The sequence below is a fragment of the Poromitra crassiceps genome, assembly GCF_964638095.1.
Source record: "Poromitra crassiceps genome assembly, chromosome: 1".
In the NCBI taxonomy this organism is placed as follows: domain Eukaryota; kingdom Metazoa; phylum Chordata; class Actinopteri; order Beryciformes; family Melamphaidae; genus Poromitra; species Poromitra crassiceps.
This window is the reverse complement of record NC_139623.1, coordinates 88,145,274-88,169,037: the sequence shown is the minus strand read 5'-3', so window position 1 is coordinate 88,169,037 and position 23,764 is coordinate 88,145,274. Positions and strand designations below refer to the sequence as shown.

Sequence of the window (23,764 nt, the reverse complement as noted above, 5' to 3'; positions counted from 1 at the left end):
CAAACAGTAGGACGGTGGGGGAAAACCCCCCATATATCTCAATGGGCTGACCAGTGGAAGATGCTGTGGCTCTACACTACAGCATTGTGGATTGTGGAGCAGGTACATACAGTAGATGTCTGTTCAGATGTGCTGCAGGGGTTGACACCGCCTGAATGTATATTATAGTTATAAGTTAAAGCATTTTTTAATGATGTCCTTTTTAACAGGCTGTTATGAACTCCATCAAACACATCACAACTGCACATGATTGGCTCCCTCACTAAAGAATCACTGACATTTTTTCAATCAGGCCAGTTTGCAGCATTTGCACTGGAAAGCTGATTTGAAATAGAGCTGCTGCTGTCGGCCAATCAGAGTCCAGTATCGTGAAATCTTCATACTCAGTAATTAATTAATGAAAACTTAATATTACGTTTGTTTTTTAATGAGTGGGAAACTGTCCTAAGGTATTTTGATTCTATTTTTTCAGTGTCGAAGGACTGCCTGCAGGCCCCCGCCAGGCCGCCCAAGCCGCTGCCCAGGAAGATCCCGCCGGACATCCAAGCGGGGGGGAAACCCCACGGGCTGGCTGCGGCCTGCGAGAGCGTGGATGCCAAGATTGCCAAGCTGATGGGCGAGGGCTACTCCTTTGAGGACGTCAAGCGGGCGCTGATGATCGCCCAGAACAAAGTGGACGTGGCGCGGAACATCCTGCGTGAGTTCGCCCTGGTGGCGCCCAGGCTCCACCTCTAGTTGCGTAGAGGCGGCAAAACAATTGAATGAACTGAAAACAAAACAGAAAAGGGCTTCTTCAATCTGCTTGGCCTTGGACTGCTGAGAGAACACAACAGATGTGACTAAGAGCGAACCAAACCGCGACGGAACACAGAGAGACACGACGAGGGAGACGACTCTCTGTGAACGACGAGGAAACCTGTGAAAACAAGCTTGTTGTTTACAGTGGGCTGTGCCGGTGCTGGCCCCTGTGCCGGTGCTGTGCCGGTGCTGGCCCCTGTGCCGGTGCTGTGCCGGTGCTGGCCCCTGTGCCGGTGCTGTGCCGGTGCTGTGCCGGTGCTGTGCTGGCCCCTGTGCCGGTGCTGGTGCTGGCCCCTGTGCCGGTGCTGTGCCGGTGCTGGCCCCTGTGCCGGTGCTGGCCCCTGTGCTGGTGCTGTGCTGGCCCCTGTGCCGGTGCTGTGCCTGTGCTGTGCCGGTGCTGTGCCTGTGCTGTGCCGGTGCTGGCCCCTGTGCCAGTGCTGGCCCCCTGTGCCGGTGCTGGCCCCTGGTTTCCAAAACGCCTGTGTGTCCGCCTGGCCAGCATATGCGCGTGTGTTTGAAGTCCCAACCCTGCTACTGCTGCTACTGTTCCCTCTCACTTCCCTGTACACTTTGGTTTGAAGCCTCTTCCAATGAGAACAAGACATTTGCAGCTCTTAACCGCAATGTCCAGTGATGCATACATGTGCGGTAATATTAATTTACAGCCAGCGGGGGGAGCCAGACTCCACCGTTCTTGAAGTCTTTCCTTTCTCTCTCCTTCCTTCGGTCCTGTTTACTGTCTGTCAATCCCTCCCCCTTTCATCCTCCTCCCCTCCGCCTTGTATATATCCTCCCCCATTACAGAACAGCCCGCTGTTTGCCCAGAGAGGCTGACTTGTTGGTCTTAACAAGGTCTGGTGAGCTGGGAGTGTGGAGACGAGAGGCAGAGGAAGGCCTTATTGATTCACTTGTCTCCCCCGGACCAGGAGGAAACTATACGACCACTCCAGAGGAGAGTGGTCTCTCCAGAGGAGCGGTCTCCTTAAGACTTGCTATCTTATTTGGACAAGAAGAGCAACAGTGGGAGAGGGAGGAGGGGTGTGTGTGCGTGTGGGAGTGTTTGAGCCTTTGTTTCTGCTCCTAGACCAGTGGATTAAGCGGTTGGGGGGCTTTTATTTTGTAGGTTTAATTACTTCCTTCATCTGAAGCCCTATGAATGTATTTGTTCTGGATGAGTGAGCAGCAACGCGCTGTCGACCCTCCCCGTCCCTCTCCGGCCTGGCTCTGGCCTTAAGTGATTACGACGCGGAAATATTGATATTTCAATTTTGAGTTTCTATGTGCCAAAAAGGCAGAGAGGCGATCCGGCAAATTGCCCATGTGTACACGTGCGTGCCTGCATCTCAAATCAAGCATTTAAATGATGATGACGGGAGGGCTGATCTGTATTATATAATATCACTGAGCCAGACGGCGCCTGAGACCACGTGCCCTCCGGTCCTCGCAGTGCCACACCGTCTCCCTGTGAATCACACATAGCCATAATCTAGCCAAAACGCTGTGGTCCTGTCCCCGCATGGTTGACCAATCTGTCTCAAGGCCCTCTCAGACACAATAGAATCGGACAGAGTGGAGCTCTGTGTGTCTCCATTTATGCACCAGTGCAACGCTCAGTGTGGAGTACGAGCGAGACTTACACCCCCTTACCAGGGTTCCCACACATTATTAAACATCACATTCAAGGACTTTCCAGACCTATTGTCTTTGAATTCAAGGACCCAACATGGCAGTTTGAGACACAGATCAAAGTTACGGTAATTACTCACAAAAACTCACAGACAACAGTTAAAAGGAGAGGCTTGAATGTGTGAACACTTCTCAATTGTGCTGTGCTACAGTGATGGAAAATGTTCAAGGCCTTGACCCCCTCCGCCCTCAAATTCACAAACTTTCAATGATTTCAAGGAGCTGTGGGAACCCTGCCTTATACCTCTGCAATCTGGAATCACTTTGACTTCTTTCCCGCTGACTGCATCTATACCTTTATTGGACACAGCAGAATATCCCAGACTGTCTCCCCTTGTTTGGGAGTAGGACTCAGACTGTTGGTAGATCTGTGCCTGGCCTCCCAGGGTGTAACAGTCTAGCATCAGACTGATTGGTAATTTCTCCCATTACTGTATTTCAGAGGGTGTAGTGGGATTACTTTTAAAGCCAAAGTGAAGTGACCAACCATCAACCATATCATGCTAGCTTGTCGGGAAGGGGCCTAAATAACGCTCCAAAGTTAGACTAGATTTTGGCGAGGTGTCCCTTGACCTCTCACCTCTAGATATCTGAATGAAAATCTGGAAGTGGGGGGTGGGGGTGCTTTTCCCGATACCCCAGAAAATTTCCCTCTTTTTCACAGTCTACACAGTAATGTTGGAAGGTATGGGCTACTTCAAACGCAGGGGAGTGGAATGATGATCCCAGTCGTAGTATTAAGTAGCCCTACTGTTCACTGCCATGTTGTTTGCTGACATCAAAATGTTACTGTAATGCTGTGTGAATTTTTGCGGCGCACCATGGGAAAGAAGCGACGCTGTTTGACGGGACACTCTGCAGCTAAGTGCTCTTACAGCCCACAGTGAGATGTGGATGGGACAGGGTAGCGAGCTGTAGATGGGACAGGGTAGCGAGCTGTAGATGGGACAGGGTAGTGAGCTGTAGATGGGACAGGGTAGTGAGCTGTAGATGGGACAGGGTAGTGAGCTGTAGATGGGACAGGGTAGTGAGCTGTAGATGGGACAGGGTAGTGAGCTGTAGATGGGACAGGGTAGTGAGCTGTAGATGGGACAGGGTAGTGAGCTGTAGATGGGACAGGGTAGTGAGCTGTAGATGGGACAGGGTAGTGAGCTGTAGATGGGACAGGGTTTAGACCGTGTTCAAACCTCAAATCCACTCCCGCCCTCCCGTCCCTCGTCCCCCCCTTCCTTCTTCGAGCAGCACTTTAAAGGAACTGTCATTAAGCAGTTAGGCCTTTCGCTCTTAAGGCCCGACAGTCAGTCTGAAAGGGAGACGTCAGAGAAGCACGGCTCTGCTCTGCCTTGCCTTATCATCCGCCGTGCAAATGCAGATTCGGAAAACGCGGCATGGCCATAAATGTGTCAACAAAACAGAAGCATACATTTAAAAAAGGCATATAATTAAGAGCTTAAATAATGGCGAGTCATCAGCTCAGGAGATTTATCGGCTCCCTTGACAATTGGAGATGGAAATTCTGACTAGACTCTAGATTTTGTACATCCAAATGAGGTTTGCGTTACAGTGGTGCCAATCTGGGCACCCAGAGTATCAGTCTGACGACTAATATGACTCTGGGACAGACGGCCCATATTCCGGGGTTTCTGCTGTATAGTAGTGATGTATAGTAGTGGATGTATAGTAGTGGATGTCCACGCCAACACTTCCATTTTCGTGCGCAGCAGTTATTGTTTACAGTCCAATTGACACGAGAATGTAGTTGGAACTGATCGAATAGGTCCAGATGACATTTCGGCTAATAATAATAATAATAAATAGCTGCATATGAGACGTCGTCGGGCTGGAAATAATGACAGAAGGGGCGGGACGTCTGCTCTACAGCAGAAACCCCAACATATCGGCCGCCTGTCCCAGAGGCATATCGTCAGACTGATAGACTCTGGGTTCCCAGATTGCAGTGGTGCTATCCGCTCTGAAGCAGACAGTGCACCATCTTCAATACCGTCTTCACTTTTTCCAACTCATGGAGTGTAACATCACAGATGTGTGTGTTCTGGCAGACCAAAGCCCTTTGAAAGCGTAGGAACGGCATGTCAAAGCAGAAATTCAGTGGTATTCCCCTTTAACTCTAATCTTAATTTTGCACTGGTCTGTTTTTTCCTTCTTCTTTTTTCTATTTTCCTCAAACTTGAAAGTCTCTGAGCTCAGAATCGGCAATTCCATTGGACTCCCTTGTGAAGGGGGTAAGTGGCCTTACGTTGCAAAGGGCAGTTGTTATTTTCTAATTCCATTTTCTTATTAATGTGGTTCGGTGACAAATACTGTGTTAATAAATATGTAAAGCATAGAGTAATGTGCAATTAATTTATACATTATTAATGCCTTTTTCTTGATATGTTATTTTCATGGATAAGTAAATAAAAAAAGTAATTTGGTTTGGTTTGGTTTGGTTTGGTTTATTTGGCATTCAAAGCAATTACAATACATATATACATCAAACATTAAATACATCATACAAAAAACTAACGGATGAATGCCTGGATAGCACATTAAGCTGGGAAAGTCCTGCTTATTTCCGATGGGGTCCAGTAAGGAACAGAAACTAGACCGAACAAGACATTTGACAGATAAAACACTAAAGCAAAGAATTTAAGAGATTCAAATAATCCTGTTTTCTCTTTTGAGAGCACGGCTAGAGAGAAAAGATTTAAGATTTAAGATTGGTTTTAAAATTATTTTTGTCTTTTTGGGTTTTGAGATTCTCTGGGAGAGCATTCCATTCTTTGATGGCACTGAAGTGGAAGGTCGATGCTCCAACCCCCTTCACTGGAGGGACAACAAAGTTAGAGGAGCTGCCTCTGGTGTTGTACTGATGAGCACTCGAGACTTGAAGGAAGTTAATTGATAGGTAGGGGGCATTTCTGTCGTTGAATATTTTATGAACATGATTTAGTTTGAGGAATTCAACTCGATCTTCCACTTTCAGTAGACCAAGGCTGGAGAGTTCCTGGAGAGTTAATTACTTCTTTTTTTTTTACGATTTGCGTGCATGCGTGAGTGTGTGCCATTTTGCTGTGGGCACCATGGGTCAATTGTTTGCTAACATTTTCACTGTTACTGCATAGAATGAGTGCATTACATTGAACTAGAGGCTTCTAAAGAGTCAATTGTGGTTCCACTTCCAGTAATACAACAGCAAGGCAGCAAAATGTCATCAATAACCGTGACTTCAAACACTCCCCATGAGACAGCTAGAGACAACCTGACTTCAAACACTCCCCATGAGACAGCTAGAAACAACCTGCTCTTTGACAAATTGGAGTTAAGGGGGAACGTTTCTGGGTGTGAGAACATAGACACTGAAATGATCCACACGTCCTCGGTATAGCACACTGTGAGTGATTGCAGGCTATGAGCATTTTCCAAAGTAACAAGAGTAATCTCTTAGTAATTAAAAAAAAAAGTTTGGTAACGCTTTATATTAAGGTTCTATTAATAAGCGTTAATTAATAGGTAATAAGGCTCTTATAAGGTGCTTATTAACACTATTGTTATGTTAATAATACTATATAAGTGTTAATAATCGCATTTTAAACATATTTCTTGATAGCTTATAAGACATTTATAAGCACTTTATAACCACCTTTACTAGCTGATTTTGTTACTTTATTAAGCCTAATAAATAGTTTGTTATCACCTTATTAGCAGTTAACTATGCACTTATTAACAGTTAAGCTGGAGGAAGTCTTTGGCTATAGCTCAGAGAGACATAAGCTTGTCATACGGAAGGTTGCTGGTTCGGAGCCTCTCACTCATGTTATTGTTGTCAGTGTGAAGCCTTGTAGAAATAATATGATGAAGGTGAGCTCATGTCAACTCAGAAGTAGCTCGGCAGAATAAACAGCTGGTTTATCTTCACTGCCTGACAGTTTGAGTGTTGGTTCGATCCCTGATCAGGAGAAGTGTTCTTGTTAAGATGCTATTACTATGTCTTTAACCTGACTGCAGGGCAATATACTGTCTATACAGTCAGTCTTCGTATAGTCTAGGGTCTCTGAAGGCAGGGTGCAATGCAAGTACATTATACTAGAAATGCTACAAATGACACTATAATGGAATGCAATGACAAACACTTCCAATATTTTAAAACATCAACTTCACGTTAGTACACTTTCAGCTGGGCGGGGCTTCGTCCTTCATAACCACCTCCTTTAGCTCTCTGAGGACCATCACCCCCTTCACCCACCGCAGTGAGAACAGTTGATCCAGTTACTGGCAGTGGAGAAGGAATGGAACCAGGGTCTGCACGTTCTCACACGAGACAATGCGTGACTCCATCACACAACAAACAGTTTTTTACAATGATTCTTTCTCTGAGGTGCGAGCTGTGGGGTGCCACAGGGAAGTTGCTTGGGTCCACTATTGTTCACTATTTTTACAAATGATCTGCCACAAATTTTGAACAGAGCCAGTGTAGGTATGTATGCTGATGATTCCACCATATATGCCTCTGCATTTACAGCCAGTGAGATAAACATAGTCTTAATGGAGGAGTTAAGAGCAGTTGAAGACTGGGTAAATTGTAATAAATTTGTTCTGAACGTGTCAAAAACAAACTCCATTATATTAGGTTCAAATTTCAACATCGGGAACAACCCACAATTAAATCTTAAAATGAATAAGGTCAGTGTCAAGCAGGTGCAGGAGACCAAGCTGCTGGGAGTAGTCATTGATGAAAAATTAACATGGAAAACGCATATAAATAAAATAGTTAATAAAATGGGAAATGGTATTTCTGTCATAAGACGACATAGGGCATGCCTTACTCCCAAAGCAACTAATTCAAGCCTTAATTATATCAAATCTTGACTACTGCCCGGTGGTTTGGTCAAATGCAACTGCAGACATGATTGCAAAGCTACAAAAAACACAAAATAGAGCAGCGCGCATTGTTCTTGGTTGTAATTTGATGACAAGTGTTATTAAAATGCATTTGAATCTTGGATGGTTAATGGTTAGTGACAGATTACTTTGTTCATTGTTATTATTTATTAGAAATGTGTCCATAACAAAGACTCCCCATGTGTTGTACCAAGAGCTATGCTGCAGCGCTGATAAACATGAATACAGTACTAGACATGCTGTTGGAGGATATTTTACATTGCCAACTGTGAAGTCAAATTCAGGTAAAAGAACTGCTGTGTACAGAGGTATGTATGAGTGGAATCTGTTTCCCAGGCACATCACACAAACTAACAGCAAAATAACTTTTAAACTATTAGCTAAACAACATCTCTCTAATCAGTATAAATGACAAGTGTATGTAAGTGAATGTATGTGTATGTATCTAATGAGATCAGTTGTGGAAGTCTTGTTATATAAGATGTATCATTTGGCTACATATAAAGGGACTGTGGACTTCTTTTCAGACTTTTGTGTCTGACGTTGACCTTAGACAGATTTTAAAATGTCATAGTGCTACTGTTTAATTTATGCTTTTGTCTTGTTTTGTTTTTGATTTTATTTTATTTATTAGTAAGTCTCTGCTTGATTAGCAGAATATTTTCTTTTCGTTTCTTGTTTTGTTTTGTTGTGTTATATTTTGTACTGTTATTTTTAATGTTGACGGACCCCAGGAAGAATAGCTGCAGCTTTGCTGTAACTAATGGGGATCCTAATAAACAATAAACAATAAACACCACCAGGTGCCCTTCACGCTCACAGCTCTTCTCTGAGCGCTTTTAAGTCTTTTCTCTGGCTGCCAGAGCTCAAAACTCACTGACTGACTCAGGCTCAAACCATTGACAAACCCACAAACTTCCAGGTACTGAATGTATGTAAACACAATGAGCTACTGGGTCTTACAGATTTAGAACCCTTTAATCAAATATTCAATCTTTACATGGGATGTTTGTTTTCAAAACTGACACTGTATCCAGGATTGAACCGACAACCTCAGCTGTCCAACTGAGTGTTTGAGTCTTTAGGATGTTGGCCTGTCCTTTCACAACTACTATTTCAATGCTCAATTTAGATACCGTTCACATTTGTTCTGTTTGATTATAATAAAAATGTGTCACACCACAAACTGAATTTCTGGTGTGACACACAGACACATAATACAAATCTTGCTGCCATTTTTTTTAACATGACCAGACGATTCATCTGTAAATTTCTGTAAATGGAAAGATTCAAAGACAGGAAGAACATTGTAAAGAATATCCATTTATTTTATGATATTCCAGAAATAGTTTGATATAGCTTATTCTGACATGTTGCAGGCGAAGGATGCAAGGGGGCTTAGGCAGCGGTAAAACACCCTGAAGCATTAAAAAAAAAGCTGCATCCATGGATTAAAGGGGCATTAAGTATTGTAACAGCAGGAGGAATGGAGACAGCATCCATAGAGCTAATCTCCTCCTACACAAGTGTGTGGCTCAGCTTCCGCCCTCTTCACTTACACTGGCCAAGTCACATTGTCATAATACAGAGGAGTAGGCTAGCTAATTAGAGCCCAGATGCAGCAGAAAGGTCTGGTGAAGAGCTAACTGAGCTAATATATCACCGTACAGATCGGGAGTGTCTTGAAACTCCAAATGTCAGCACCTGGCAAAGTAATCATAGTCATTGGCATTGATCAGCCCCCACTTGCAGATAACTGCGGTCCATTTTGTGCTATGGGGAAGTAAAAACCCTACTTGCCGCCCCTTTAAATTACTGAACATTAATTACACAAGTGACCACTGAGAGCTACATCTTTTGCATAGAATGTAGAAAATATGTACTTGTGGTTGCCAAGGAAAAGTATTTTATTTGGGAATGTTTCCAGGGACCATTTGTGATTTTGATGTAGCTCTCAAGTGGCCCTCAGAACAACAGTAACATCACACACACAGTAAGTGCAGTCATCGGATAGAAGGAAAAGGGACTATTTATTGACAAAAACCCTTGCAGATAGCATTGTTGCCGTTTTTTCAAAATGTACACTTTATTGTCAACAACAGTACAAAAACAAAAGTCTATATTTACAATACTACTATGGCCTTCTCATCTTGCCCTCTTTGGTTTCACTGCTGACCTGATTATTTGAAAAGGAACAAAAAGGCATGAGAAAACAATGGGCGTGGTGCACAAAGATGTCAACCAATGGCTTTTGGGGACCATCCCACAGCGCAAACCGACAGTCATCCTCCGCTCTTGAAGATTTGGTGGAGCCCAAAACAGCGAGGAACAAGGCATGTGACTTGAAGGTGCTAGGTTGACATGCAAGATAAATCTGCTAAGCCTGCTCAGTGTGAAATGCTGAATTCACATCATATCAGAAGAAGTGGTAGTGATGAATCTGATATGATGTGAATGCGGCAATAGCAGTAGTGGTAATGTAGTGTTCTGGCATTTTCATTCATATTAATCACTGAGTGCAAGCTTAGAGATTGACTGGATTTTTTTTTTGTCAAGTCAGTTGCCCCACCAAAACAAGTCATCATTGTGGGATGAACCAAAGGGACCAGCAGGTTGCCATCTGTATGCACCTTCTCTACCTTGCCAATCACAACCATTGTCTCCAACGTGGGTTATCCTTCAGACCATTTAACGAAAATAAAACAAAAACAACAGGCACAAACACTGTATTGCCTTATGTAACTCTCCTACCATACAGTACCTTTTCAACACTTGAATCGCGCCTTCTGAGGCTTCAAAGAAGATGATCTTAGCATGCTGCAGCACAACCATCCTGGTAGGTTTCACACAGAACATAAATACATCGAAAAAATACACACAAAAACAGGACATTCAGACCTGGCATCATAAAAAAACACAAAAAATGTTGATTTACTTTCAATCTGTGGTCTTAACCTATAAAGTATGGTAACATTACATCAGGAGAGGAACTCTAGAAATAAAGGAAGGCGAAGAGGTGAAGACTGCAGTTTCAGTCTAAATCACAGATGCACCGATCAAACAGTGTCATAACCGAAGCCTATCTAAGTGTTTGTTTTCATATGGGGGGAAGGGGGGGGGGGGGGGGATATATGGCAGCGGCATGTTCTTTTTACCGTTTGCCAAGTTGTTGCACATTCCTGAAAACATTTACTGCCTTTTCACATTGCAGTTTATTTGCAACTAAAAGGAAGGAAAGCCTCCCAGTAATGTGAGTGACAGTCTTATGTTAATGCTGAATAATAGTAAAGTTCAAGTGGGGAAAATGACTGTAATTTACAGAAATAATCAACTACTTGGTGGGTGTCGCATAACGCTCCATTTGTTGACATCCTATCTACACAAATGCAATTTCAGACACGATAAGTTTGCATTTTTGGGGGGGATCACAGACAGTTACAATGAACTGCATGTATAGAAAACATTCATAGTACACATCCAATTGCTGACTAGATCTACAACTCAAACTGTTGGGGGAATCCATTGCCAGATATTCAGACAATCAATTAGCCAGTGTTCAAAAACCCAAGAAATGTAGTCGAGGGGTTAAGTGGTGCGGAGGTCATCTTATTGAGAAAGTGCAACAGCTTCAATAATCTGTCGCTAAAGGCTATAAATGTTAGATCTGAGGGCGGTTTTGGCAGCAGGGTGAAACAGCAGTGAAGTGTTTTTTTTTTTTTTTTTTTTTTTTTCCTCTGAGCACAGAGTCGAGTGAAGGCTTTTCCACACAGGGCAAAAAATAATAATCCAAAAGAAATGGCATGCTCAGCTGGGGCACACGCATAATTATGATTTATTACACAGGCCTTTAAAAGTGTACAAGGATTTTACATTCTTTGAAGAAAATTTCAAGAGCAAAAACAAACAAAACAAAACAAAATAAAGAAAAATGTCCTAACACAAAACAAAAAGAGCACCCAAAACGCAGCGCACAGCCTCACGGGGAAAAACACAGAGAGCATTCACCAGGAACACAAAAAGAAGATGACACGGTAACACGAGGCGGCCGGGTGCGGGCCGCTAACGGCGGGGTGGGACAGCAGGCTGTGGGCGGGGTTTGCTAGGAAATTACTCTTGATTGTGTTTGCGGCTCGAGCCTGATGGAGGGCGTCGACAGCCAATGGGGAGTCTTCGTTTCGGCGTGGCGAGGCTGCTTTCAACTGCTGCCTCCCCCAGAGAGAGAGAAAAACAGGTGAGCATCAAGCTTTCGTTGTGTAAAGTTTTGACATCTGCTGTCACTATCTCAAATGAATCACCCATACTCAAGTAATGTCTACACAGTATGTTAAGTATTTATAAATAATTTAAATGTACGTATGTTATACCAGGCTATAAAGCAAGAGTGTTATGTGTTGAAATATGAAATGTAAGTCAATATACACTATTGACTTACATTTTGAAGTAGTTTGCCAATAACTATGTATTTACTTATGTTTTGAAATATTTAAATAAATATTTGTAAAAGAAAAATCCAATATTTAAAATAAATAATAGATTGTGATGACCACGATGGACTGCTGGCAGACTCTACGGTAGTGGGTAAAAGCCCCATGGAGTCACATGCCTCACGGTGGATCATGCCTTGTTAGCTCGCCCGAGTGCACATGCTGTAACATGTTAGAGACAAGGAAATAAATGATGCCAGCATCATGATGCCAGGGTCAACATGAAGCTCCGCTCCTGTCATCTTCAAGATGCATTGCAGAATGAGTGCGCTACATCTGGGAGATGATGAGATAAATATTGGACTTTTGGAGTCACAATGTGAGAAATGTTATCACTTTTACGATTTTATAACCTCTTGTTTTAAAGAAGGAGGCTGCTAGCCACTTCACTGTGTGACTTACAAACTTCCAGTGTTTTGCCCCTGGTTTTGACTGAGAGGAGCATTTAATTCCGTCATTATTTTGCGATCTGCAGCACACTGGAAGGCTCAAGAAGGTTGTTGCACAGCTACTGGAGAAGCATCCAGCAGTTCAAAATGCTTATTGATTGATAAGAGGAAGCACTAGTGTGGTCGCTTATTGATTCCGGTGAATTGGAACTGGGACTAAATTGGAACCGGATCTCAATACTCGGCCCTAACATCCAAACTTGTCCATCACAGCAGCAGCCGCACTCAAATTGAAATTGAACACAGTTTGATGTTTTCTCTCTCTCTCCTACCCTTCTTCGATGCGTGCATGCGTGCGTGCGTGCGTGTGTGCGTGTGTGTGCGCGTGTGCGTGTGTATGTGTGTGTGTGTGTGTGTGTGTGTGTGCATGTGTATGTGTGTGTGTGTGTGTGTGTGTGTGCGTGCGTGTGTGCGTGCACGCGTGTGTACCTTCTTCGTCCCTGAGTACAGCCCGGTCGGTATTAGACGGTGTGATTGTTCTCCTCCAGCTTCTTGCTCTCCTCAGACGTTCCCATCTCCTTCTCTCCAGTCTTCCAGCTTCCTTGTCTGCATGGAATACAAAGAATTTAAGAGTGACGTATCTCCCTTCCACCTTTCTACAGATAATTTTTGGGGTGGTTTGATATACTTCATTCATCCAGCAAGGGGCACATTCTCTTTTCTCTGTATGGGGTGCAAGGTGAGCTAGCTAAGGGCGTGTGTCCATATAGTTTTGTTGCTGAGTGCCAGCACCCTGAGGTGCGCAAAAGGCAGCCACTCCCAAAAAGCGCTGCAGCTGGGGGGCAGTAGTGTGTCGCTGTCCGTACTGCCCCCCATACTTCCTGAATGGTATTGCATTAAGGACTTTTTGATATAAAAGATGTAAAAGTGGATGTTATGCAACAAGTTGGAAGCCGCCCATTCTGCTATTCAGAAGAAGAGGATGTTCCGCATCGGATAGGGTCTTCACTTCAAGTTTCTGCCTCAGGTAAATCATCTTTTAAGAAGTAGCCACGAGAGCGGAACGCTGGTCTTATGGGGAATGCTAAGTGGGTCCTCGGGCGCTAATGCTCAATATGAGCGAGAAGCGCCCGGCTAGCGGGGTAACTTTTACCTAGCCCCGCACCCTTCCTTGATGGACCGGATGGGCATGAGGTCCCAGTGATCTTTGACCTTTGACCTCCTAGATCAGTTCATCAGTGAGTCCAAGTGGATGTTTCTCCAAGACAAATTTTAAGAAATTCCCTTGAGGTGTTCCTGAAATATCGCGCTAACGGGCATCGGAGGGACAGACGGACAACCCAAAAACATAATGCCTTCAGCCACAGCTATTGCTGGCAGAGGCATAAAAACACAAAAACAGTGATGTTACTGTGTTACTGTAAGTTCGTCTGCATACGAGGAACTTACAGTCAGATGTAAATGAAATGTGGATGTTCCTGTGTGTGTGTGTGTGTGTGTGTCTGTGTGTGTGTGTGTGTGTGTACCTTGAATTCTTCATGTAGAGCCAGTAGATGAGCCCCACCACTGCTGCAGCGATGAGGAGTCCAGCCACAATGCCCACTATGAGCTTCGCCTGGTCCTCTGCATCCTCACTAGACCCTGGGAAACAGACAGCACCAGGTCAGCTATCACACATGCATGCACACGCACGCATGCACGCACGCACGCACGCACGCACGCACGCACGCACACACACACACACACACACACACACACACACACACACACACACACACACACACACACACACACACACACACACACACACACACACACACACACACACACACACACACACTTCCAAAGAGCACTCTTACAGGAATACAGAGAGTTTATGGGTGATTGTGCCGTTGATCAGCTAACCTGTTGTGTATTGTGAACAGATATCTGCCCCCAGTATTGTATAACACTATAACAAACTATGTTGAGTGATAGTAGGCCCCATGCTAACACTTTAGTGCACTGTAGCCATTAACGTTATCTCAAAAAGTGAGACAATGGGACAGTGTAGCAGCTCTAAAGATAAATAAATATGTCATCTTAAATTATAGGAGGGTTAGGGTTAAGTCTGTGTTAAGTTTGTGTATGAGATTGGTCAAATCTGATATGGTTTCAATGCTATACCGAGCTGTATTGAGTTAATATTTCATCATTAAAATGTATCTACACATCATTAAATAACTAGAACGACCACACCGCAGATAGATACCTCCACCAACAAGTGAGCAGTCAACATCCATGTCTGTCAAGACTTTTGAGCCAAATGTGAAGAAATTCCGTCAAGGCGTTCCTAAGATATCGCATTAACGAGCTAGAAAATGGCGTTCATGAAGTCACAGTGACCTTGAACTTTGACCTTTGATGCCCAAAATCGAATCAGTTCATCCTTGAGTCCAAGTGGATGTTTGAGCCAAATTGGAAGAAATTCCATGAAGGTGTTCCTCAGATATCGCATTAACGAACATCGGAAGGACATACAGTACATACAGACGGACGGACAACCCACAGAGGCATAAAAACTACTTCCAACCTTTTATACCTTAACGTTTATTTATTTATTTGTTTTAGGGACAATGCACATTAATGAACATTACTGTAAATGGGCCAGTGTTAGCCAGATGACTAATTTTCAACTGCTGTCCCTTGGAGCTGTCCAAAGTTCAGTAAAGTCTTCTTACTTTGGATAATGCTAGGTGCCTACTATCAGTCTACAGAGTGTATGCTAAAGTGTTAGCATGAAGCACTGGAACCAATGGCCTACCATATAGGGGACATGTGGATGATTTTGGTATCTATGTTCTCATCACTGCACGTGCACGTTGACCAAAGGGTCACGGTCCCACAACTTGGTGCATTCCTATAATAATCGGTATAATCTGCTTTTGAAAGCCCACTATAATAACCCAGTCTTTAGAAAATAACAAAGATGGCAAAGCTGAGATGAGATGCATGGTGCTAATGTAAATTGATGTTGTATGGGTTGGTTTGTACATGATGAGTTGATATCGAGTGGAGTCAGTGTGTAATCAGAGAATCCAACAGGATGACCATACACTATAGTATACCACATAGATTTCACCTACTGTAAGCACATCATTTTATAGCAAATGTTCAATTGAGGCCCTTAAAAAAGTATACAAATTATTATAACATTTGCCAAAGGAAATCAAAATCTTACCTTTAAACTCTGTATCTTCCTTAAATACTGAAATCAAACATAATAAAATTAGAAATCATAAAAAATTAAAAGCCAAACTAAAGCATACTGTACTGTTTGTCTAAAAAAAGAAAAGGAAAAAAGGAAGTCAAACAAAACTATTCTCCACTGATCAAAAGTAAAGAAAGTCTAGCCAGTCGCAATGTGACAAAATGAAATCCAAAGTTTTCTGCTTGTGCCTCGCTACAAACAAATTGAACCTCGGTAGGAGGAAAAGACACAGCACCTCCTAAAAGCAACAATTGACTATGCTTTCAGAGCATATGGCAGCAGGCAGTGGCTGTTAGAGGCGAGGGAGAAGAGAAAGGCAAGACAGGTTTAGCACCCCGACAAGAAACAAGAAATCCAAGCCAAGCCCAGGGAGATAGTGAGGAGAGACAAAAGAGAGAGGGATTATCACAGACAGAGAGAAGGGATGAGGAGAAACATCAATGGCACAGCATGTCTGCATGAAATGAAAGGACACTGCCGTTGCATTCAGCATTAGCCTTTGGGAGTCTTTTCTGTATTTTTCAAACCAACGCATCCATAGTGGGCACAGTGCTCTGTTTAATTGGTGTGCACTGCAGACATTTAAATGTCCAATGAGTTCCACACGGTAGCTGTGTGATTCCCCAAGTAATCAGGAAAACAGGTGAACACAGAATTATACAGTGTGTTCGAAGATAAAGCAAGCACCAATTTAAAAGTCTCTCCGCATTCAAGGGTTGTAGTGTCTCTATTATACTGTAGTAGAACTTCCCCGCCCCGCGTATATTGACTGAATTTCCAGGGGGCAAGGTGGAGCAAAGACCAGCGATTGACTAGATATTATTCAGTCGATGTGACCAATTATTAGACGTAGGTCAGCAAACTATTACCTCAGAGGGAACGCTGCTCCTGACCGCTGCCTGATGTGAATGTGTTTTAGTTATGGCTTTCAAATGGATGCCCTGTGGTATTTGCTTCATCTTTGCTCTGCAATGCCACGTTGTCTTGTTTGTTTCCAAGGTGACACCATCGCCGTCGGAGAAATGTGTCTCAATAAAAAGCTAACATTCTAATAGCATTTATTAGAATAGCATTCACCCCGAGTGGATATTTCAAACGCTTCATTTTGCCCATTCTCACAGATGCTGTAATTCAGTGATAGTAAGTCAACCCAAGGCTCTAGAGCCACATGCGGCTCCTTTATGGGTAGTCGTGGCTCTTTTAAGTCCTACTTAAAATACATAAATAAATAAAAATCAAAGAACAAATAATGGGAGGAAAGGGACTTTGTGGCTCTTGAGTAGGGAAAAGGTTGAGTACCACTGCTGTAATTCATATATTTTCATACTTTTCATCCAACCGTATCCGTATATTTCTGCATCAGATGTTGTAGCGGGGGTAAATTTCAATTGTGTTATCTTGCCACACATTAAGTGTGTGTGCCGTTTCATTTTATTCTATTCACTTTGTTATACACTTACTATATGCTGCTGCAACTAATTTCCCCCCACACAGCTCATTACAGTTTTATCATATGTTGTCTTATCTTATGTGCGGACCATAAAAGAGGATAGCTCACCTCAATCAAGTTGAATTGCCCTTAACTGCAGGAAGGCTTTGTGTTGGTTTTTGCTTGGTCTTAGATGGTAATTATGCAACTACTAAGAGTGTTTTTCGGTTCATTTTCAATTAATGTAATTAGTGCTTGGCTAGCTATGTTAACACCTCAAAGTGATGTAACAATATGAAAGGCATATGATTTTCCTGTCGAGAGCTTTCTAGCTGCAGGATAACTACATAGCTCCACCCGAAACAGAGTGCTCATCAGACACGCTGGCCACAGTGTTTACGAGCAGTAACTTACAGGACGAAACATTGATGTTCATGGAGTCTTCTCCCAGCCGGTTGGTGACTCTGCAAGTGACAGTCAGGTTCAGCCTGGGTGTCACCGTGAGCTTATTGGTGGCCTTGCCATTTCTGTAGGAACTCTCCTCCTGCAAGCACAATAAAAACATATACTTGAACTATTTGGAACTAGAACAACCGCACTGTGGATATATGCCTCCGCCAACAAGTGAGTGAGCAATCGACATCCATGGCTGTCCAGAATTTGACGTTTGAGCCAAATGTGAAGAAATTCCGTCAAGGCGTTACTGAGATATTGAGTTAACGAGATTGAAAATGGCGTTTGTGAGGTCACAGTGACCTTGACCTTTGACCACCAAAATGTAATCAGTTCACCCTTCAGTCCAAGTGGACGTTTGAGCCAAATTAGAAGAAATTCTGTGAGATTTCACTGAGATATCACATTAACAAGCTAGAGAATGGCGTTTGTGAGGTCACAGTGACCTTGAACTTTGACTTTTGATGACCAAAATCGAATCAGTTCATCCTTGAGTCCAAATGGACGTTTGAGGCAAATTCGAATAAATTCCATCAAGGCGTTAGTGGGATATCGTGTTATCGATCTTGAAAATTGTGTTCATGAGGTCACAGTAACCTTGACCTTTGACCACCCAAATCAGTTCATCCCTGAGTCCAAGTCGACGTTGGAGCCAAGTTGGAAGAAATTCCGTCAAGGCATTCCTGAGATATTGTGTTAACGAGCTTGGAAATGGCGTTCGTGAGGTCACAGCGAGCTTGAACTTTTACCTTTGACCACCAAAATCTAATCAGTTCATTTTGAGTCGAAGTCAATGTTTGAGCCAAATTGGAAGAAATTCTGTCAAGGCGTTCCTCAGATATCGTGTTAACGAACATCGGATGGATGGTCGGACAACCGGAAACCATAATGCCTCCAGCCTGGCTATCGCCGGGGGAGGCATAAAAATTACAGTCCAAACACACTCCTTGCTAGCAGAGCTCGCAAAGGTAGTGAGCACTCTCACCAATAAGAATAAAGATTCAGGTGCACGGCACAAAAGTAACAGTCAAATCAACAAGGAACGCCAGCACGCAATGAATGTCCTGTCAAGGTTTTATTCCATCATCGAGACCTTACACAACGGACGTTTCAGCCAACAGACCTGAATGCTGAAGAAAGCCTGTTGGCTGAAACGTCCGTTGTGTAAGGTCTCGATGGCGGAATAAAACGTTGAAAGGACATTCATTGCGTGCTGGCGTTCCTTGTTGATTTGAGGCATAAAAATTAAACACACACCTAGTCGCCTCTTTAGTTGAACACAATCAAATTTCCCAGGATGTTTTGTATATTATATTATATAGACCTTATTCGCTAATCCTGGATGGCACCATATTGTTGACATGCCGTCCTGCACGCACACAGCGCTGCATCTGACTAGTAACAGCCTTATTGTCGTTTCTGTTCCATTACAAAATAGCGATGGTGATGACAGCAATAAAAAAAAACACAGTTGTCGTTTGTATGCTGCCGTTAATGCCTGTAATAATAAACAAAAGAAAAAGAAAAATGAGGTGAACAGACTTTGCTGTGAGGAGCTGTCAGAAAGTTTCACCTGTCTCTAACTATCCACACATCTCCTGTGTGTTGACGTATCCTCAGTCACGCTCCCTTCACGTCTGTGGACGGTAGAGATAGAAACAAACTTTATTGCTGTCATTACTACAGCCATGTATAATGCAGGTCACCATCCGAACCCATGATACGATACAGGTAACGCTAACGGCGGCTAGCTTCCTATTTATTTATTTATTTAACCTTTATTTAGACAGGCGAGTCATTAAGAACAAATTCTTATTTACACTGACGGCCTGTGGGGTAAGGGAGAGGGGCTGCAAAAAAAGTCATGTTAAGGATAAAAAGGATAAAAACAGTGCATTATAAAACAGGGTATAAAACATAACAGCAATCACATAGGATAGAGCCAAAACTCAACATAACACAACACAGCACAACGTAGAACCAACACAACACAGTACAACGTAGCACAACACAACAAGACAAAACAATACAGGATAAACCAAACAAAACACAGCATGATGGGGGAAGGGGGTAGATGGAGGGAGGGGTAGAGAGGGAGGGAGGGGGGATGGGAAGAAGGGAGGAGGGAGGGAGGAAAGGAGAAGGGGAAAGGGGGTAAAGGGAGGGGGGAGGGAAGAAGGGAGGGGGAGGGGAGGAAAAGGGGAAGGGGGTAGAGGGAGGGGGGATGGGAAGAAGGGAGGGGGGAGGGAGGAAAGGAGAAGGGAAAGGGGGTAGAGGGAGGGAAGGGGTAAAGAGGGAGGGGGAGATGGGAAGAAGGGGGGGTAGGAAAAGGAGAAGGGGGAGGGGGTAGAGAGGGAAAGGGGGGGTAGTAACGGGAGAAGGGGGAGGGGGGGTACTATGAGGGGGGGAAGCAGACACAGCGGTCAACAAAGAGCTGTTGGAGTTGCTGTTTGAAAATGGAAAGTGATGTCAGGGTTGCAAGTTTGAGGGTGCTCTGAAGAATATTCCAGTCGTATGCTGCTGCAAAACGGAAGGAGGTGCGGCCGAAGACAGTTCTATAAGCGGTTGAGCTGGGGATAGAAAGTTTGATGTACCCGCTTGATCTTGTACTATAGGTGTTTGTTGCTATGTGGAGGAGAGATGAGAGGTAATGTGGTGTCTTGCCTAGTATGGACTTAAAAATAAAGTGGTGCCAATGGAGGGATCGTCGGGTTTTAAGGGAGGGCCAGTCTACCAGGTTGTAGAGGTCACAGTGGTGAGTCTGGAAGGGTGCATTGGTGGCGAAACGGATAGCTGAATGGTGAAGCGTGTCTAATTTTTTGAGGGCTGATGCTGAGGCTGTTCTATAAATGATATCGCCGTAATCTAAAATCGGAAGAATTGTCAACTTGACGAGGGTGTGTTTGGCCGGATGAGTGAAGGAAGATTTATTGCGGAAGAGGAAAGCTAATCTTGCTTTGATTTTAGTCTGAAGGTTATTGATGTGTGTATTGAAGGAAAGGGATGAGTCCAGCCAGATACCCAGGTATTTGTATGAATCCACAAATTCCAGGGCCACGCCCTCAGGTGTGCCATCGGCACAGATGATCTTGGGGGGTCTGGGGGCATCCTTAATTCGGGAGAAGAGCATACACTTTGTCTTTTTTGTGTTAAGGCGGAGATGGAGATTGAGAAAAGATTTCTCTACGTCCGTGAGGCTCTGTTGGAGAGTGGTTGCTGCAGATTGGAGGGAGGGGCCAACTGAATACAGGATGGTATCATCGGCGTAGAGGTGGATACGGGAGTTGCCCGCTGCTTTAGCAACATCATTAATATATATGGAAAATAAGATAGGGCCCAGGATAGAGCCCTGTGGCACACCTTTGAAAACAGCAAGAGGATCAGATATGATGTTCCCAGTTTTCACCTGCTGGATACGGTTAGCGAGATAGCTCGCGAACCAATCACAGCAGGAGGGGGACAAGCCGATGCTGGAGAGTCTACGCAGCAGGGTATTATGTTCGACAGTCGAAGGCTTTAGCCAGGTCGATAAAAGTGGCTAAGCAGACCTGCTTGCTGGCCAAAGCTGAGGTGACATCATCGAGGACCTTCATGGTGGCGGTCAGACATCCATGACCGGATCGAAAACCAGATTGTAGGTCTGAAAGGATATGGTTGGATGTAAGGAAGTGGTTGAGTTGTTTGTGAACCAGCTTCTCCATGACTTTGGCTAGGCATGGCAAGATGGAGATCGGCCGATAGCAATTAGGATCAGAGCCAGTGCCACCCTTGAAGAGAGGGAAGACCATGGCTGTTTTCCAATCAGGGGGGAAGGTGGAGAGTTGAAGAGAAAGATTGAAAAGAGTTGAGACAGGGGCCGCAATGAGGTGTGCAGCTGCTTTTAGGAACCTGGGATCGAGCCCGTCAAAGCCGGCGGATTTATTTGGGTCCAGCAAGGAGAGTTCCTTCTGTACCTCTGAGATTGAAAAAGGTTTGAAAGAGAAGCCGGTGTCGCGGAGGAGGGGGATAGGGGGGGTGGGGGGGGGGGGTCCAGCTGCCCTGTGGCGGCTGGGGCAGAAAAGGACTGGGTTGCATTAACAAAGTGTTGATTAAAGAGTGAGGCCATACGAGGTTTGTCGGAAACACCATTGAAAGTCATGGAGACTGGGAGGTGAGGGGAAGCCAGCTTATTCTCCATAGATTTTACTGTTCGCCAGAACTTCCTGGAGTCAGACCCACATGTGGAGAGTTTCTCCTTGAAGTGGGAGATTTTGGCTTCTCTGATCGCCTGTGTTGTTTTGTTTCTGCATTGCCTGAAGGCAAGCAGGTCGGCTGAGGTCGCTGTCTTAGAGCGAGCTTTCCGCCACAGGGCGTTATTTTGGTGCTCTTACATAGGCTGTCACTTGAGAGCTGCAGCGCTATGTCAAGAACATGGCGGCGGTGGGTGTGCCCGTACGTGAGTTACGTCAATCGAATAAGGTCTATGTATTATATATCGCTCGACAGGTGTAGAACAGCGGGGGAGCAATGCAGATAACAGGATGAAAGCACTGCAGATGTCGACATCAGACAAGGGAGCTGAACTCTGCCCATAAGCCAGGGCAGGAGTCAACTCTGCCCATACGCCGGGGGAGGAGTCTGAACTCTGCCCATAAGCTGGGGGAGGAGTCTGAACTCTGCCCATACCCCAGGGGAGGAGTCTGAACTCTGCCCTTCCCCCGGGGGAGGAGTCTGAACTCTGCCCATACCCCGGGGGAGGAGTCTGAACTCTGCCCATACGCCGGGGGAGGAGTCTGAACTCTGCCAATACCCCAGGGGAGGAGTCTGAACTCTGCCCATAAGCTGGAGGAGGAGTCTGAACTCTGCCCATACCCCGGGGGAGGAGTCTGAACTCTGCCCATACACCGGGGGAGGAGTCTGAACTCTGCCCATATGCCGGGGAGGAGTCTGAACTCTGCCCATAAGCTGGGGGAGGAGTCTGAACTCTGCCCATACCCCGGGGGAGGAGTCTGAACTCTGCCCATACCCCGGGGGAGGAGTCTGAACTCTGCCCATACGCCGGGGCAGGAGTCAACTCTGCCCATACACCGGGGAGGAGTCTGAACTCTGCCCATAAGCTGGGGAAGGAGTCTGAACTCTGCCCATACCCCGGGGGAGGAGTCTGAACTCTGCCCATACGCCGGGGGAGGAGTCTGAACTCTGCCCATAAGCTGGGGGAGGAGTCTGAACTCTGCCCATAAGCTGGGGGAGGAGTCTGAACTCTGCCCATACGCCGGGGGAGGAGTCTGACAGTAAAAGCCAAACCACAAACTCATTCTCAATGTAGAATTAAACACAAAAACACCTCCGCCTCTGTGCCACAACAGACCGAAGCCCAACAGAGAGAAGCTGCTCCTGTGAAAGAGCGGTGCTGGTGGTGCATTACGTGCTTGAGACCAGGCCTGCTGCAGTCCTTCACACAGCATCTTGATACGCGCGGTACAGTATATATTAAGAGTGAGCGATGTGCTGCATTGGGCCGAATGTCACCCACGCGGTGCGTGAAAAGCTTGCCTGAGAGACTGGTTGGGGCAATTCAAAAAGTAAAAAAAAAGGAAAAGGTTCAAAGGAATATGTAGCCATTCCTTCTCCTTTTTCTCTGCACAGCTAAGTATTTTCCACAGGTCATTTTAGGGTGCTTTCACATACGGCCCTTTTTAAAACAAAGCCAACTGGAGCTGAAAAGTCACTCAGCTCTCTTTGTATTCACACTGTGACTCGTCCACTTGGGCTCTGATGGGGGATCAGTGCCCTTTGTCTTGACACTACAGTTCCCGTCAATAATGTCTTTAGGATTGGCACGAGCACTTATGACTAGAATACTGTCCGGCTTATTGTAAAAAAAAAAAAAAAAAAGGCGTTCTCATCTATTTTTCATGCCGTTTTTCAACTTTGAGGCAGCACAGCTGCTGACCTGCTGAAGCGCCTGACTTTCATGCTGACAGTCGTCCAGAGGAAAACTTTTCTCTTGTCCATTGAAGGCATTTGATGTTTGATATGTTCCTGCTTCCCTGCGTTGAGGAGCACAGTGCTTTCTTCCTTGGACTAAAATGCTGGCTGCCAGCCATGATTTGTCTTTGCTGCATTCTAGTCATAGTCTGTATGAAAATATGGACGTGGTCATCCATTGGTTTGTGGACTCCAGTTTTGAAACAGAAGAAAAATCCAGCCCTCAAATGTCCTTTTTGTCATTTAATTTGACCACCAACGTCAACAGACGTGTTTCAGCACAAAGCCTTCATCAACGCTGATGAAGCTCTTTAGTATTTATTTGTGGCCAGGACAGCGAAGCGGCTGGGCCACTGTTTGTATTTGCCAATATTCTTCTTTCCCGGGAAGTTGGACTTCCCATGCA

General features: G+C 44.7%; 2 protein-coding genes across 2 annotated transcripts in view; one reads left to right on the top strand and one right to left on the bottom strand.

Annotated features, from left to right (window-relative positions):
• The window catches only part of cblb (Cbl proto-oncogene B, E3 ubiquitin protein ligase), a gene marked incomplete at its 3' end in the record, with an annotated part of 107,095 nt that extends 106,360 nt beyond the window's left edge, over positions 1-735 (top strand). Inside the window, exon 19 of the mRNA XM_083646792.1 lies at positions 473-735. Coding sequence (XP_083502918.1) covers positions 473-735 — 263 coding nt within the window. The remainder of the gene's footprint in view (positions 1-472) is intronic.
• Positions 736-9,397: 8,662 nt separating this feature from the next.
• The window catches only part of alcama (activated leukocyte cell adhesion molecule a), a 142,717-nt gene continuing 128,350 nt past the window's right edge, over positions 9,398-23,764 (bottom strand). Inside the window, exons 12-16 of the mRNA XM_083638985.1 lie at positions 17,353-17,482; positions 15,480-15,506; positions 13,786-13,900; positions 12,749-12,865; positions 9,398-11,588 (exon numbers count right to left, since the gene is read on the bottom strand). Coding sequence (XP_083495111.1) covers positions 12,781-12,865; positions 13,786-13,900; positions 15,480-15,506; positions 17,353-17,482 — 357 coding nt within the window. The 3' untranslated portion in view covers positions 9,398-11,588; positions 12,749-12,780. The remainder of the gene's footprint in view (positions 11,589-12,748; positions 12,866-13,785; positions 13,901-15,479; positions 15,507-17,352; positions 17,483-23,764) is intronic.